General features: G+C 45.9%; 1 protein-coding gene across 1 annotated transcript in view; it reads left to right on the plus strand.

Moving 5' to 3' along the window:
- Nucleotides 1-17,966, plus strand: part of LRP8 (LDL receptor related protein 8) — a 347,550-nt gene extending 329,584 nt beyond the window's left edge. The window contains exon 19 of the mRNA XM_089666537.1: nt 13,063-17,966. Within this exon, the coding sequence (XP_089522663.1) occupies nt 13,063-13,101 (39 nt within the window). The 3' untranslated portion in view covers nt 13,102-17,966. The remainder of the gene's footprint in view (nt 1-13,062) is intronic.
- The last annotated feature ends 323 nt before the right edge of the window (nt 17,967-18,289 follow it).

Genomic DNA, 18,289 nt, shown 5'->3' on the forward strand with positions numbered 1-18,289 from the left:
AGCCGCCACCCCCGTGCCAAGTCCCATTACCCGACCGGCATATCACATGTGCAGGGCGCAACGGTGTCACGCTGTGCTGCACCTGGTATGCCTTGGCGAACGTAGTCACACAGGGGAGGAACTTCTGAGTGTAATGAACAGAGAAATCGACAGATGGCTATCTCCGCGCAAACTGAAAATCGGAACCATGTTGACCGACAACGGAAAGAACATGGTGTCTGCTCTGCGTCAAGGAAGGTTGTGCCATGCGCCATGCATGGCTCACGTGTTCAATCTGGTTGTCAAGCGGTTCCTAAAATCCACCATCCCACTGCAAGACATCCTTAAAATGTCACGTAAACTTTGCATGCATTTCAGCCATTCCTACACCGCAAAGCACACCCTCCTTGAGCTGCAGCGGCAGAACGGAATTCCACAGCATCGCCTGATCTGCGACGTTGCAACAAGGTGGAATTCAACCCTACATATGTTAGACCGCCTTTACGAACAGCGAAAGGCCATCACCGATTTCCTGATGTTACAAGCGGATAAAGGTACTCCCCTGTGTAACTTAGATGTCAGCCATTGGCAGCTCATGCGTGACACCTGCCGCTTGCTCAGGCCCTTTGAGGAGGCCACGCTATTCGTGAGTCGGCAGGACTATGGGATGAACGACGTCATTCCTCTGTTGCACGTCCTGGAACAAATGCTGTTAACAATGGCTGGTCAGGGTGCGGTAGACGTGGCGCACAGATCTCAACGCCACATGACCCCTGTGGGGGCAGGACAGGAAGAAGAGGAGGAGGTAGAGGAGGACATTGGTGCTCAGGAATTATTGAGTGAAATGGGTGGTTTTTCCACTCAGCGGACAGGAGTGGAGGAGCAGGAGCATCTGGTAGAGGAGGAGGAGGAGACAGAGGACCCAGACGCACCGTGGCAGTATGCTGTGGAGATGGAGGCAGGGAGTCCCTCGCATTCCTTGGCACAAATGGCCCATAGCATGCTCGGTTGCTTGCATAGCGACAGCCGAATAATAACCATCAGACAGAGGGATGACTTTTGGCTGTCCACCTTGTTGGACCCTCGCTACCGTTCAAAAATGGTGGCCTTTTTCACACCTGCTGAGAGGGAGGCCAAAATAAAGTACTATAAAAACCACCTATGTAGTCATGCAGTATATAGCCCTATCGGCCACTTTCTGGCATCCAGTTGCTGTAGCCCCCATCACCACACTGTGCCACGGGCCCCTGTACCGCCTTCTCATACTGCTGCCAGATCCATCCTCTGCCATATGCGTCTTTGTCGTCTGCTCACGCTGCTGGGTTCCAGTTTTAAACCTAGGCCTGTGTATGGCTTCCGAATACTGCTGCATCCACCGCCACCCTGCGCCATGTGTCTCTGTCGTCTGCTCATGCTGCTAGCGGCTTCCGCTTTTTAACCGAGGCCTGTGTTTGGCTTCCGAATACTGCTGCATCCACCGCCACCCTGCGCCATGTGTCTGTGTCGTCTGCTCACGCTGCTGACGGCTTCCGCTTTTTAACCTAGGCCTGTGTATGGCTTCCGAATACTGCTGCCTCCACCGCCACCCTGCGCCATGTGCCACTTTCAGGTCTCCTTACACTGTTGGTGGGTTCCATTTTGTGATAGGGTGCTGTATGGCCTTCCATTGCTGCTGCCTCCACCGCCACCCTGCGCCATGTGCCTCTGTCGTCTGCTCACGCTGCTGACGGCTTCCGCTTTTTAACCTAGGCCTGTGTATGGCTTCCGAATACTGCTGCCTCCACCGCCGCCATGTGCCTCTGTCGTCTGCTCACGCTGCTGACGGCTTCCGCTTTTTAACCGAGGCCTGTGTTTGGCTTCCGAATACTGCTGCATCCACCGCCACCCTGCGCCATGTGTCTCTGTCGTCTGCTCTCGCTGCTGACGGCTTCCGCTTTTTAACCTAGGCCTGTGTTTGGCTTCCGAATACTGCTGCATCCACCGCCACCCTGCGCCATGTGTCTCTGACGTCTGCTGACGGCTTCCGCTTTTTAACCTAGGCCTGTGTATGGCTTCCGAATACTGCTGCATCCACCGCCACCCTGCGCCATGTGCCTCTGTCGTCTGCTCACGCTGCTGACGGCTTCCGCTTTTTAACCGAGGCCTGTGTTTTGCTTCCGAATACTGCTGCATCCACCGCCACCCTGCGCCATGTGTCTCTGTCATCTGCTCACGCTGCTGACGGCTTCCGCTTTTTAACCGAGGCCTGTGTTTGGCTTCCGAATACTGCTGCATCCACCGCCACCCTGCGCCATGTGTCTCTGTCGTCTGCTCACGCTGCTGACGGCTTCCGCTTTTTAACCTAGGCCTGTGTATGGCTTCCGAATACTGCTGCCTCCACCGCCACCCTGCACCATGTGCCACTTTCAGGTCTCCTTACACTGTTGGTGGGTTCCATTTTGTGATAGGGTGCTGTATGGCCTTCCATTGCTGCTGCCTCCACCGCCACCCTGCGCCATGTGCCTCTGTCGTCTGCTCACGCTGCTGACGGCTTCCGCTTTTTAACCGAGGCCTGTGTTTTGCTTCCGAATACTGCTGCATCCACCGCCACCCTGCGCCATGTGTCTCTGTCGTCTGCTCACGCTGCTGACGGCTTCCGCTTTTTAACCGAGGCCTGTGTTTGGCTTCCGAATACTGCTGCATCCACCGCCACCCTGCGCCATGTGTCTCTGTCGTCTGCTCACGCTGCTGACGGCTTCCGCTTTTTAATCGAGGCCTGTGTTTGGCTTCCGAATACTGCTGCATCCACCGCCACCCTGCGCCATGTGTCTCTGTCGTCTGCTCACGCTGCTGACGGCTTCCGCTTTTTAACCTAGGCCTGTGTATTGCTTCCGAATACTGCTGCCTCCACCGCCACCCTGCGCCATGTGCCTCTGTCATCTGCTCACGCTGCTGACGGCTTCCGCTTTTTAACCGAGGCCTGTGTTTGGCTTCCGAATACTGCTGCATCCACCGCCACCCTGCGCCATGTGTCTCTGTCGTCTGCTCACGCTGCTGACGGCTTCCGCTTTTTAACCGAGGCCTGTGTTTGGCTTCCGAATACTGCTGCATCCACCGCCACCCTGCGCCATGTGTCTCTGTCGTCTGCTCACGCTGCTGACGGCTTCCGCTTTTTAACCTAGGCCTGTGTATGGCTTCCGAATACTGCTGCCTCCACCGCCACCCTGCACCATGTGCCACTTTCAGGTCTCCTTACACTGTTGGTGGGTTCCATTTTGTGATAGGGTGCTGTATGGCCTTCCATTGCTGCTGCCTCCACCGCCACCCTGCGCCATGTGCCTCTGTCGTCTGCTCACGCTGCTGACGGCTTCCGCTTTTTAACCGAGGCCTGTGTTTGGCTTCGGAATACTGCTGCATCCACCGCCACCCTGCGCCATGTGTCTCTGTCGTCTGCTCACGCTGCTGACGGCTTCCGCTTTTTAACCTAGGCCTGTGTATGGCTTCCGAATACAGCTGCCTCCACCGCCACCCTGCGCCATGTGCCTCTGTCGTCTGCTCACGCTGCTGACGGTTTCCGCTTTTTAACCGAGGCCTGTGTTTGGCTTCCGAATACTGCTGCATCCACCGCCACCCTGCGCCATGTGTCTCTGTCATCTGCTCACGCTGCTGACGGCTTCCGCTTTTTAACCTAGGCCTGTGTATGGCTTCCGAATACTGCTGCCTCCACCGCCACCCTGCACCATGTGCCACTTTCAGGTCTCCTTACACTGTTGGTGGGTTCCATTTTGTGATAGGGTGCTGTATGGCCTTCCATTGCTGCTGCCTCCACCGCCACCCTGCGCCATGTGCCTCTGTCGTCTGCTCACGCTGCTGACGGCTTCCGCTTTTTAACCGAGGCCTGTGTTTTGCTTCCGAATACTGCTGCATCCACCGCCACCCTGCGCCATGTGTCTCTGTCGTCTGCTCACGCTGCTGACGGCTTCCGCTTTTTAACCGAGGCCTGTGTTTGGCTTCCGAATACTGCTGCATCCACCGCCACCCTGCGCCATGTGTCTCTGTCGTCTGCTCACGCTGCTGACGGCTTCCGCTTTTTAATCGAGGCCTGTGTTTGGCTTCCGAATACTGCTGCATCCACCGCCACCCTGCGCCATGTGTCTCTGTCGTCTGCTCACGCTGCTGACGGCTTCCGCTTTTTAACCTAGGCCTGTGTATTGCTTCCGAATACTGCTGCCTCCACCGCCACCCTGCGCCATGTGCCTCTGTCATCTGCTCACGCTGCTGACGGCTTCCGCTTTTTAACCGAGGCCTGTGTTTGGCTTCCGAATACTGCTGCATCCACCGCCACCCTGCGCCATGTGTCTCTGTCGTCTGCTCACGCTGCTGACGGCTTCCGCTTTTTAACCGAGGCCTGTGTTTGGCTTCCGAATACTGCTGCATCCACCGCCACCCTGCGCCATGTGTCTCTGTCGTCTGCTCACGCTGCTGACGGCTTCCGCTTTTTAACCGAGGCCTGTGTTTGGCTTCCGAATACTGCTGCATCCACCGCCACCCTGCGCCATGTGTCTCTGTCGTCTGCTCACGCTGCTGACGGCTTCCGCTTTTTAACCTAGGCCTGTGTATTGCTTCCGAATACTGCTGCCTCCACCACCACCCTGCGCCATGTGCCTCTGTCGTCTGCTCACGCTGCTGACGGCTTCCGCTTTTTAACCGAGGCCTGTGTTTGGCTTCCGAATACTGCTGCCTACACCGCCACCCTGCGCCATGTGTCTCTGTCGTCTGCTCACGCTGCTGACGGCTTCCGCTTTTTAACCGAGGCCTGTGTTTGGCTTCCGAATACTGCTGCATCCACCGCCACCCTGCGCCATGTGTCTCTGTCGTCTGCTCACGCTGCTGACGGCTTCCGCTTTTTAACCTAGGCCTGTGTATGGCTTCCGAATACTGCTGCCTCCACCGCCACCCTGCACCATGTGCCACTTTCAGGTCTCCTTACACTGTTGGTGGGTTCCATTTTGTGATAGGGTGCTGTATGGCCTTCCATTGCTGCTGCCTCCACCGCCACCCTGCGCCATGTGCCTCTGTCGTCTGCTCACGCTGCTGACGGCTTCCGCTTTTTAACCGAGGCCTGTGTTTGGCTTCGGAATACTGCTGCATCCACCGCCACCCTGCGCCATGTGTCTCTGTCGTCTGCTCACGCTGCTGACGGCTTCCGCTTTTTAACCTAGGCCTGTGTATGGCTTCCGAATACAGCTGCCTCCACCGCCACCCTGCGCCATGTGCCTCTGTCGTCTGCTCACGCTGCTGACGGTTTCCGCTTTTTAACCGAGGCCTGTGTTTGGCTTCCGAATACTGCTGCATCCACCGCCACCCTGCGCCATGTGTCTCTGTCATCTGCTCACGCTGCTGACGGCTTCCGCTTTTTAACCGAGGCCTGTGTATGGCTTCCGAATACTGCTGCCTCCACCGCCACCCTGCGCCATGTGCCACTTTCAGGTCTCCTTACACTGTTGGTGGGTTCCATTTTGTGATAGGGTGCTGTATGGCCTTCCATTGCTGCTGCCTCCACCGCCACCCTGCGCCATGTGCCTCTGTCGTCTGCTCACGCTGCTGACGGCTTCCGCTTTTTAACCGAGGCCTGTGTTTGGCTTCCGAATACTGCTGCATCCACCGCCACCCTGCGCCATGTGTCTCTGTCGTCTGCTGACGGCTTCCGCTTTTTAACCTAGGCCTGTGTTTGGATTCCGAATACTTCTGCATCCACCGCCACCCTGCGCCATGTGTCTCTGTCGTCTGCTCACGCTGCTGACGGCTTCCGCTTTTTAACCTAGGCCTGTGTATGGCTTCCGAATACTGCTGCCTCCACCGCCACCCTGCGCCATGTGCCTCTGTCGTCTGCTCACGCTGCTGACGGCTTACGCTTTTTAACCGAGGCCTGTGTTTGGCTTCCGAATACTGCTGCATCCACCGCCACCCTGCGCCATGTGTCTCTGTCGTCTGCTCACGCTGCTGACGGCTTCCGCTTTTTAACCTAGGCCTGTGTATGGCCTTCAATTGAAGCTGCTTCTGCTCCGCCAGTCTGCCATTGGACTCTTGATAGTCGTCTCCCCACGCTGCTGCTGGGGGGACTTTTTAACATAGGCCTCTGTATGGCCTTCAATTTTAGCTGCTTACACTCCGCCACTCTGCCATGGGCCCCTGTACCGCCTCCTCATGCTGCTGCCAGGCCCGTAATCTGCCATGGGCCCCCGTACCGACTCCTCATGCTGCTGCCAGGCCCGTAATCTGTCATGGGCCCCTGTACCGCCTCCTCATGCTGCTGCCAGGTCCAGAGTGTGTCATGGGTCCCTGTATGGCCTCCCATTGCTGCTGTCTCCATCGCCACACTCTGCCATGTGCCACTTTCAGGTCTCCTCACACTGCTGGTGGGTTCCATTTTGTCATAGGGTGCTGTATGGCCTCCCATTGCTGCTGCCTCCACCGCCACACTGTGGCTCCACACTCTGGTTTTGGCCCCGTGACTGCCCAAATGAGTGAAGTGACTGACAGTATTATTTCTCTTCCCCAGCAGACTCCAAGGGCATTTAAATTAAAGGTACAGTGTTCTGCACTAATATAAAGGCTCTCTGAAGCCTAGAAACACCCTTTTTATAAGTTAAATTCGCAGCGAATATATTCGGCTCGAAGCAAATTTTTTCCGCGAATTCGGCGAATCAGCCGAACCAAATTTTTGAATAATTCGCTCATCTCTAGTCACTGTCACAGATTTGGTTTCATTGGTGTATAATTCCACAAAGAGAACATCAACATGCTTGATTCCCTTGTTCATATCAACTTTCAATGTACCATTAACTTTGCACTTGAAAGTAAAAAGAAAGTTTCACAGCAAAACCCTTAAAGTGGGACTAAACTGTATCTGAGAACCGCAAACTGAAAATGCTATTTAAATTATTTTTAATATCCAACGCAAACTCACCCATCCACCCATCTCTCTATGCAGTATTTTGTTCAGAAATCACTTAGAAAATTATCCCCTAGCTTTTCTAGCTGCAGCCATCTTGCATAAGTGCAGATCATTCATGCTGCATTTACGTATGGAATCCTCCCGCCCTTAGCTCAGGCATGCAGGTAAGGAGGGTGTGCTTAGCTGAGAAAGAAAGCTGCTCTTCCCCTCCTCCCGATGAAAGAGCAAAAATAAAATGCTCAGGAAGACTCCTGGGATGTATGACATCATTTTGGCCTAGGCCAGAAACCAGGAGGCAACTTAAGAAATGAAAACAAAAAAAAAGTTTAAAACAAATGAATACAATTTACCTTCTTATCTATTTACCAAGGTTAGCAGCATGAGGATTAAACATAGTAGTTAATTGAGAGAGTTTTTTGTTCCGTTAAGGATTGCTGTCCCATTAAAGTTTATGGTGTTCTCTGGAATTCATGCTGCAGGGGATGACGAGAACTGAGATTAAGTAGATTGAGTGGGTTTCAGCACAGCCATAGTACTTTCTATATCGCATTATTACTTCATAGATTTTTTTTTTCCTGTCGGATTTGCTATTAACTATTGATGAATCCTTGCCATTGATTCGTTGCTTTTCTTTTTTGGCCATTACATAGATTAGTTTACTTAAAATAGCCACCCAGTGTAGGTGCAATGGGCCGTAAATTCTGAATGTTTTCTACCTGCAGACATCTAGATATAGCATTGGTTGCAGAACTCTTCTACCATAATGGAACCTTTTTCGTTATTTGCAAACAAAATTGTTTATGGAAGATAAGCTGATGCACTTAAAGTGTTACTAAACCCAGTACCAGAGGACCCTGCATTCATTCTATTTGGTCTCCCACAGTACATACACAGTAGCATGGAAATGCAATTATTTTAGTAAATATAAACTGCTAAATACCTTTTTCTGATCAGCAGTATATAGCAGTCTTGTGACATCTATCAGTGTTCGGCTGAGCACCGGTTAATCTTGTAAAAGGAGTTTTCATTCTCCTCTGACTGTCCGATGAGGCTGCATGACCCTGACCCTCTGTCTGAACTGTGCTGATTGCATGCACCCTCTTCCAAAAAAAAAAAGAAAAAAACCCAAGCAATACACACAAAATTGAGCATGTGCAAAGTGTCTCCTAGGGCTCTGTACTATCAGCAGATGGATTGGGGATTGTGGAAGAAGGGGAGGATGAGAGAAGACAGGATCAAACAGCCTTTTTACATAATGTGGAGGATTAACCCCTTAGGTTCCACAATGAGTATAACAAGCATGCTTTACTGCATATACACACTGATTTTACTGTTGTGGGTTTAGTAACTCTTTGTTTTTATCTTAGTCATCTATATAACACCATCCGTAAAGACAGTGCTTACACAAAAATCATTGAACCCGTTAGCAGGGTTAGGGTTTAAGGTATGTAATATTATAAGCCCTAGTTGTTACATATGCTATCTCCATCTGTTCTCTGTTTAGATTGTAGCCTTGTTGGGGCAGGGTGTCCCTGTGTTTCATGTATTTGTGTATTTTTTTAGGCCTCAGTCGCACCCGGTGCTGTAAAGCAGTGATACACTGCATCAATTTCTTCCATATTACAGTTCACACTATGGATATTAAAAAATGCTTGTTGCAGCTACTCCGCATGGAAGTGCAAATTCATTAGCATGCATGCACTTGTATCAAAGTATTTCTAAAGCCACATTTCCTACCTCAACTGTACAGTACATGACGTGTATTCATAGACCATGGATTATATACAGACTAACGTAAGGTGATTGGACACTGGCAACATATTTTGCTAGGGCTGCCTTTAATGCGCACTCACATTGTGAGACTCATTTCGTTTTTCTTTTCATTTTGGATAGAGTAAAGAGGTTAAAAGTAGCACTATACCAGTATCGGTTTCGGTGCCAATAATAAGCATTTGCACAAGTACTTACTCCGATACTAAAACCGATACCTTCAAGTCCGCAGACTGCAATCGCCACCTTTATGGAGAAAGACGGAATAGAACGTCATGCGAGGGTTGCTTCAGGATGTCTGATGGTCACACACACATAAGTTAGGGTGTGGCAGTGTGAGACGTGACATCCAGACTGCAGAAGCTCTGGTAAGTGCTTTGCTGCTACAACACATGGGCAGAGGCCGGTGAGCTGGGCGTTGTGTCAAAAATAAATGCATCCGAGGACAATGATTGGTTTTATGATTGCCGGCCTACCACTACACCACCAGGGCAGAGGCCGGTGAGCTGGGCGTTGTGTCAAAAATAAATGCATCCGAGGACAATGATTGGTTTTATGATTGCCGGCCTACCACTACACCACCGGGGCAGAGGCCGGTGAGCTGGGCGTTGTGTCAAAAATAAATGCATCCGAGGACAATGATTGGTTTTATAATTGCCGGCCTACCACTACACCACCAGGGCAGAGGCAAAGCAAATAAGTGTAGTGAAATAAAGAAGTTAAAAACTTAAAAAATTATTGAATTTTAGATTTCATCTGTAAATAAATATATCATTTTATACACTGCTGGGCTACCACTAAATCACCAGGGCAAAGGCAGAGTAAATATTAATAAATGTGTAAATAAAATTAATTCTGGTACTTAAGTATTCATCCACTTCTGGGCCAATCATTAAAAAAAATAAAATTGATTTAGTAATTAATATTAAATATAGGATTTCAATTTTCTGGGTGTGTGTATTGTGATATTCATTTATTATATTGGTATTGGTAATTGCTATCGGCGAGTACTTGAGAAAGAGTATTGGTACTCGTACTTAGTCTTAAAAAAATGGCATTGGTGCATCCCTAGTTGAGCCCTGGTTTACACTGGATGTGGCTTTGGAATTTCAAAGCCACAGATCAGTGCGATTTTTACCTCCTAATTTCACTGCAGCTTGCGACTTAATATAACTGAAGTCAATGCAAGTTGCAATGAAATTGGAAAAAAAGTAGTGCATGAACTATTTTTGAAATTGCGCTACTTCAAATCGCACTGATTAAAATGTTAAGAAATACATTAGATGCGACTTCAGGTGTGATTTTTAAATCCCATGACACATCTGAAGTCGCACCAGCGTGAACCTTAACTGAACTGAGAAATAGCCTTTGATCTGTGTGTTTTAGGAGGCTGTAGAGAATAGATCGCTGTAGATAAATAGGTACAACTTATGTAGAAGGATTTGTTTCTGTGTATCACCTGAGGCTAGTCACTTCGGTATATGCAAGGATTTACAACCACTTTAAAGTTTTCTCTGCATAAAATAAATAAAAATAAAAAAAACAACAACTGATCAACCTGCCAGAAATACAATGAGCTTCTAACTTTCTGTGCTCAAACAGTATTATCAGGTCTCCTCTGTGAATTACAGAACATCTTCCCCTAGTGCTAGGGAGAGCAGAAGGTATTTTGTAGTCCAAATTGGGAACAAGCAGTCCAGGGTGACAACCCTGCTCCATAGAAAATACTATGGGTGAGCGTTGTCACTATAGGACAGACAGTTCAACAAAGATCCTGTAAAAAGAAAAAAAATATGCGTCCGTCACATCCAAGGACTGTAGTAGGTTGTGATGGATTACATTTTTGCTTTCGGTAGATACACTTTAACAATAAAAAATATATCTGATGCCAGGTCCATGTTAAAGAATAAGTTCACCTTTGGGAACATGTTACACGTTCCACCTGTTTTTAGGGTGGAACATGTAACATGTTCCCACTGCTGCAGCATCTTCCTAATCCGCCGCCTGTAGTGACAGCATGCCGGGGGGTCTTCTCCTCAATCTTGCTGTCACAATTGGAATGGGGGAACTACAAGTACCAACAGCCTTTGCGGCTGACTGCTTGTAGTTCTCAATGAACTACCAGGGCGCTGTTGAGTGCTCTAGGTAGTTCATTGATGGTTCTTGTCATTGCGTAACTGCCTGCCCGTACAAGGTACAAGCAGGCAGTTTACACTGACAGCCTGGAAGAGCCTGAGATTGCACCCCCGATCTATTGATTAAGGGTGCAATGTTTTACAGGCTTCTAATAAAAGAAAAAAATATAATAAATGCATTTTTTTTTGTACCTGTAAAAAGATGTGCGTGTGTGTATATATATAAATATGTGTGTGTATACAGTGAGGAACAGAAGTATTTGAACACCCTGCGATTTTGCAAGTTCTTGCACTTAGAAATCATGGAGGGGTTCTGAAATTCACATTGTAGGTGCATTCCCACTCTGAGAGACAGAATTTAAAAAAAAAAATTCAGGAAGTCACATTGTATGATTTTTAAAGAATGTATTTGTCTTGCACTGCTGAACAGAAGTATTTGAACACCTGAGAAAATCAGTGTTAATATTTGGTACAGAAGCCTTTGTTTGCAATTACAGAGGTCAAACGTTTCCTGTAGTTCTTGACCAGGTTTGCACACACTGCAACAGGGATTTTGGCCCACTCCTCCACACAGATCTCCTCTAGATCTGTCAGGTTTCGGGGCTGTCGCTGAGCAACACGGAGTTTCAGCTCCCTCCAAAGATGTTCTATTGGATTTATGGCTGGAGACTGGCTAGGCCACTCCAGAACCTTGATATGCTTCTTATGGAGCCACTCCTTGGCTATCCTGGCTGTGTGCTTCGGGTCGTTGTCATGTTGGAAGACCCAACCACGACCCATCTTCAATGCTCTGACTGAGGGAAGGAGGTTGTTGCTCAAAATCACACAATAAATGGCCCCATTCATCCTCTAATTAATACAGTGCAGTTGTCCTGTCCCCTTCGCAGAAAGGAACCCCCAAAGCATGATGTTACCACCCCCATGCTTCACAGTAGGGATGGTGTTCTTGGGATGCAACTCATCCTTCTTTTTCCTCCAAACACGACGAGTGAAGTTTAGACCAAAAAGTTCTACTTTGGTCTCATCTGACCACATGACTTTCTCCCATGCCTCCTCTGGATCATCCAGATGGTCATTGGCAAACTTCAGACGGGCCTGGACATGTGATGACTTGAGCAGGGGAACCTTCTGTGCAATGCATGATTTGAAACCATGACGGCATAGTGTTCTACCGACAGTGACCTTTGAAACTGTGGTCTCAGCTCTCTTCATGTCATTGACCAGCTCCTCCCTTGTAGTTCTTGGCTGATTCCTCACCTTTCTTATCAGTGATACCCCACGAGGTGAGATCTTGCATGGAGCCCCAGTCCGAGGGAGACTGACAGTCGTCTTTCGCCTCTTCCATTTTATAACAATTTCTCCAACAGTTGATCTATTTTCACCAAGCTGCTTGGAAATTGCCCCGTAGCCCTTTCCAGCCTTGTGGAGGTCCACAATTTTGTCTCTGGTGTCTTTTGACAGCTCTTTGGTCTTGCCCATGGTAGTAGTTGGCGTCTGACTGACTGTGGGGTGGACAGGTGTCTTTAAAGAGCTCAGACAGGTGCTACTAAGTTAGATTAATGAGTGGAGCAGAGGTGGACTTTTTAAAGGCACAGTAACAGGTCTTTGGGAGCCAGAATTCTTGCTGTTTCTCAGGTGTTCAAATACTTATGTTCAGCAGTGCAAGACAAATAAATTCTTTAAAAATCATACAATGTGATTTCCTGAATTTGTTTTCTAAATCCTGTCTCTCAGAGTGGGAATGCACCTACAATGTGAATTTTAGACCCCTCCATGATTTCTAAGTGGGAGACCTTGCAAAATTGCAGGGTGTTCAAATCTCTCTCTCTCATTATTTTTTTTTGTTATGTTTTTTATTATTATTATATTTTTATTTTTTTAGGTGAACTTATCCTTTAATATAATTGTTGTAGCCCCTGTATGCTATTACTCTCTACAGAATGAAGATATTGGTACCATATAGGTGAACAACAATAATACTAGTAGAGACATACGGTATACGGTATTTTGTAGATGACATTCATACAATGAAAAGAATTAATAAATAGAGATTAGCAACCATATTGTGTGTGACAGTCATGGTTGTAATGTGTATAGGAGAGGAGGAAGAGACACCAGCTGTGCTACTGATGGATTGTAGAATCCCTTCCTGAATGCTGAATTGTAGCTGAGATGTTCCTTTGTTCTACACTCCTCTGCCCCCATCATGCTCACTTCATATTCTCATTCTTGTCTTTGCAGCGAGTGGCATTGAGTTTGGAAGATGACGGATTGCCTTGAACACAGAATCACGGTATGACAGCCTCAGCTACACACAGAACACGACAGAAGCCATCACTGGTCTTCTGTCTCCCAGCTGGAAATACATCAAGGATACTGTACTACATGACATTCCACGAGACCCAACAGCTCCGCTACCAACACGGGACCACACAAAATTTGTCACAAGTCACAGCTCTCGCCTGACATGGGACGACAAGATTCCACAGGCCCAGGCAACGGAAAACAAAAATGCACACTCTAAAAACAGCCCGAACCCTTTCTTTATTTATTTTGCTGATGGACAACCACAAAAATTTAAAGTTTCAAACATCCAAAGGATGTAAGGGTTTCTATGTATAATCTTTTATACAGATTTTTACTTGATCTTCGCCTGAGGCATGCCCTTCACGCTTTCTGTATATAGCTGCCTTCTGGCACAACCTACCGTTTTAAAATATTATATTTATAGAAGTTTTCTTTTTTTTTTTTTTTTTTGGTTTTTTTTTGTACATAACAAAACTTTGTGGTTCTCCATCAACATATGCATTAAATTAATGAGGAAACTTTAGAATTTTCTTTTTTTTGTAGGATATTTATTAACCTGGGTGTGTTTGGGGCCATCAGGGAGGGAAGGGAGGTGCACACTGTAAATACAAAGGGTGAGAGTATTTATTTTTTGTATGTTCTGGGTTTATATGTTTGCAGTAGAACTCGCCTTCTGCCTAGGTCCACCTGTTTTGTTACAGTTGAAGGGCATTTTCTTGTTTGTTACTGTTTCAGTCTAGATTACCTTTCTCAGCCTGCGTCCACAATAATGTGAAGATTATAATCCAGCAAATGAAAAAGTGACATAGCTAAAGCAGAGATAATATATAGAGCAGTACTGTGAATGAAACAAAAGTAAAATGAATAACTATATATAATGATCTTGTGAGCCAAGGATTTAACTCGTAAATTTGTGAGTCATAATTGGTAAAGATACTTGAGGTTTGATTTGTCAGTGTATCCAAAGCTGAGCTTTCCTTTTTGGTGGCCTCCCAAATATTTCTCAGGGATACCAGCCAGGAAATTTTGGTCTTTTCTCTTCTTGCCACAGAGTCTCGACCTTGGATCTACTATTACTGAGTTCCTTTATTTTGCTACGGAAGTATATTATAAGGGTGTCTTGATGTTCTTAAAAAGTTTAAGATATTTCAGGGGAGCTTCTAATACTGCATTTATTCTGTAGAAACAAAGATCTATACTCTGAAAAAATAAATAAATATATAGATACAGTATATATTGGCGCAGACTCAAAGGACCACTTGGTCTTTTTTCTGCCATCGCTCTTCTATGTTTTTATGGATTAAATGCAGAGTTAGAAACTCCTCTACCCTTATCTGGCCACTACAGAGAAGAAAATTCAAATTGGGCCACTTAATCTACATGTATACAGAAGACATGGGAATTGAACCCAGGTACATAGTGTGGCAAGATGACCATGCTAACCCCTGAAGTACCATTGATTTAAATGCAGGCCTTCATAAGAGAGGAGACATTAGGTCCTGTATCAAATACTGAATGATCCAGGGCGTTACAGTGGTTCTAAAGGCAGTCCTTTTTTTTTTTTTTTTTACCTTAATATATTCTCAGCATTTTATATAAAGTACCTTCTGTGCCCCCCTTATACTTACCTGTACTCCATGCAGCGCTGCGCCCGAAAGTAAGGTTCTATCTCTCCTCACTGGCCATGGAGGCAATAGGAGGTGCTATTTAATTTTTATTATTAAACTAACTCCTAAAGTTAAAGCCAGACATAGTTCAAATTTCAGCCGGTTCAGCAGGGACTGGCCAAGATTTGAACCGTGTATGGGCAGACTGATTGTACCCAAACTGATCGATCAATACTGATCCGTTCAACCAGCATGTCAGATTTTTAATGTGATTATTGCCAAAGGCTGTAGCCCTTAGCAATGATCACTGTGTGTTCTCCCAGCAGGGCCAGTCTTCTGCGCTCCCTCCAGGGGAACAGAATAACTGTGGGAGGGATTCCCCCATTAACACTGACTGTTGATAGGGGCATCGCTTGATTTTCTTTACTGCACGTGGTTGCAAAAAAGAAAATTGAACTGTCTAAAGCCGACTTTACTCTGTCTGGACATAACACGAACTGTGAACCTCAGGTGAAATGTATACTACCAACAATAGCTATATTTCAGATTATCATAGTGATGGTATTTATTACAATAGTAACACTGTCATGCTAAACATGAAAGATTTGGCATCTGTATTTTCAAAACAGAAAAACACATCCCCAAATCAAATCATCCACCATTTGAGGTTCTTTAGATGCTCATCTACATGGGTCACCTGACTTCAGTGTCATCGGACAGGAGATGGATAGGTCATATGGGGTGATATGTAGCCCCGAGTGGAAGAAATAAGTGAAGTTCAGCCAAAATGCTTGAATGTGACACATCACTAAATAAGTTTTTTTTTTGTTTTTTTTTTTAACTTTTTTATTTATTTAATTTTTTTTTAAGAGGAGCCCCATTTCTGTCCATATCAATTTAGCATAGTATTTACCATGATGTAAAATTAATGTAAGATTGGGGAACTAGAGAATCACTCACAAAAGTCAAACAGATGGGCTGGGCTGGGCTGGTGGGATCTCGAGTGTGAAGATCTTCCCTCCAGTGTCCATGAGCTGGTGGGTATAGGACCTGAGAGATATCTGTTTTGGATGGACTGACATTGAAAACCTTATTGGAGACATTTGAGTAGATAGTTTAATATGTGTGGACTCATAAATAGTGGATTAAATAGGGACCCGTAAAAGGTAATTGTTATGAGAGTGAATGTCTGTTTTGAGAGTTGTGATTATACTTGAAACTGGCTGCAGATCTCCTAATGATCACTTTCTTCTATTAGAGATTGTTTAACAGACTTGATGCTGATTTTGGAGGTTATGTCTGTACCATCATCTGGCTATTATGGTTCACATTTACTCAAGTGTGTGTAAGAAAACCTCTTGTCCATAGCAACCATTCATATTGATTTTTTTGAATGCAGAACAGACACAGGGATAACCTGATTACTATGGGCAACTCCAACCCCGGAACCCATTAATCACACAAGTTGTAACATCTGCTTTACCCAATACGAGGTCTACTTAGTGATGTAAAACATTACACTGAAAATCAGTGCTAAACAGATAAGTTAAAATAAAACACAAGCATTGGCCACCGTTTTTGGAAGTTTTCAAATTCTATTGGGCTTTATTCGGGTCTGTTTTATTCAGTTTGGTTTGGAGGTCACATTGCTGCATACCCAGATCCCCAGACATCAATCACAGGACTGACATCCTGCTATCCTTTATGCAGGCAGTAATAATATATTGTACTAGATTTACATAGAAAAAAAAAGAGAAAGTCTTCAGAAAGACACTGCAGTCTGAGGAATGAAGTGAGACGCACTTTAGACCAGACTTCATGCAGCCTGTTTGTTCTGTGATTATATCTGAATGTATTCTATACAGAAGCTCACTCCAATTCACATTCTCCCAAATGCCTTGTGCATAAAAACCATAGCCCAGTGGCATACATTGGGCAAACATTTCTCTAATTTAATAAAGTCATTCAAACCAAGGACCTGTATACCAGAATGTTCAATCCATGTACTTCTTTATTGAAGTGCAAAAACAAGAAGACAGAAGCACGTTAGAGTGCATAAGCCCCCTTATAATACTGTAACTTTTCAGACCTCCAAACAGGCTCTTATTTAAGCATAGATTGCAACAGCCCTAAACCACCCTTTAAATAGTCCAACAAAATCACCAACAACCAATCATAACTAAAACAAATCCGTGCAGCATCCAATCATGAAAGAGCATGGGAGGTCGTAAAATACCACATACACATGCAGACCTGATGGTCAACTGCATTGGGTATCATAAATGGTCGACCTTCAAGTTCTCTCCAACCTAGTTTTGCCTTGGATTCAAATCCCTTTACATGGTGGAACCTCACTCCACTACCTAATTGGTCTGTATTAGGGGAAGAGTTAGGGTTTAAGCTGATTGGAGTTTGGCTCAAACCCATGGCATACTGTCATGTGATAGTTGAGCGCAGACCCAATCAGCTGCTAACATGGAATTCCACCCCCCATGTAACAAAGGTGTGGGAATACTGGTGACATTATTGACCTAATATGACCTCATGGCCGTACTGTATTTGGTCAACTGCATTGTCCAGATCTGTCCATATATGGTCCATGATGCCACCAGCATCCCCACCCTTTTTGTTACATGCAGCTGCAGGGAATTCCATGGCCGCAGTTGATTGAGCCGGTGACCTGCTATCATAGGACACTTTCCCCGCAGGTTCTGCTCCGAACCTAAGCTCATCCCTATTCTGCACGTGTATGTAGAATTTTAGGTCCTCTCATACTCTTTTATGATTGGATGCTGTAGGACTTTGTTCTTGTTATAATTGATTGTTGGTGATATGTTTAAATGGTGGTTTGGGGCTGCTGCTTTTGTACCCTATGCACTCCATGGGGGAGTATGCACATGACCTTGCTTCTGCCTGCTTGTTTTTGCACTTTAACCAACAGTTACATAGTTTAAATATCTAGGCATACAAGTCCTGGTACAGACCACTTTGTGCTATACTAATGTTTTAGATTTGAACTACCCGACAATGCTTAACATGATAGGGAACATAGCAAAGTAAAACCATTTCCTAACACCTCTCATACCCTCTGCTAAGGACAAATACTAATGCTGTTCAGTGTACCAAGACTGCTGCCACCATACAATATACAAAATAGAAAAAAGAGAAATAACCAACCGAGCTTACTTTCTGGTAGTGTAACCAAACTTAATATATCACAAATATAAAGTGCTTAGAACACCCAAATTAGAAGTGTCTATAACAGTAAAGTCCATATAAGACATATAAAGTTCATAAATGCATGCATAAAACAATTCGTGATATAGTCATAAACTTGACCAATCTATATATTCATTCCAATACTTGTGCACTTTATTCAGTCCTCCACCGTGGTGTAAAATGTGATAAACCGCTCCCATATGTCACCCCACTTACCAGTCGTTGTCTCTCTTTTTAATGACTGGTGAAAACATTTTCAAAAGATCTCCTTTCTTGCAGCTTTGCTTTTCTAAGGGTTAAAGTTATCTTTATATATTGCCCATCAAAAAAGTAAA

Source organism: Staurois parvus, unplaced genomic scaffold (genome assembly GCF_062004578.1).
Source record: "Staurois parvus isolate SC_StPar_1 unplaced genomic scaffold, SC_StPar_1.0 ptg002753l, whole genome shotgun sequence".
Classification (NCBI taxonomy): Eukaryota; Metazoa; Chordata; class Amphibia; order Anura; family Ranidae; genus Staurois; species Staurois parvus.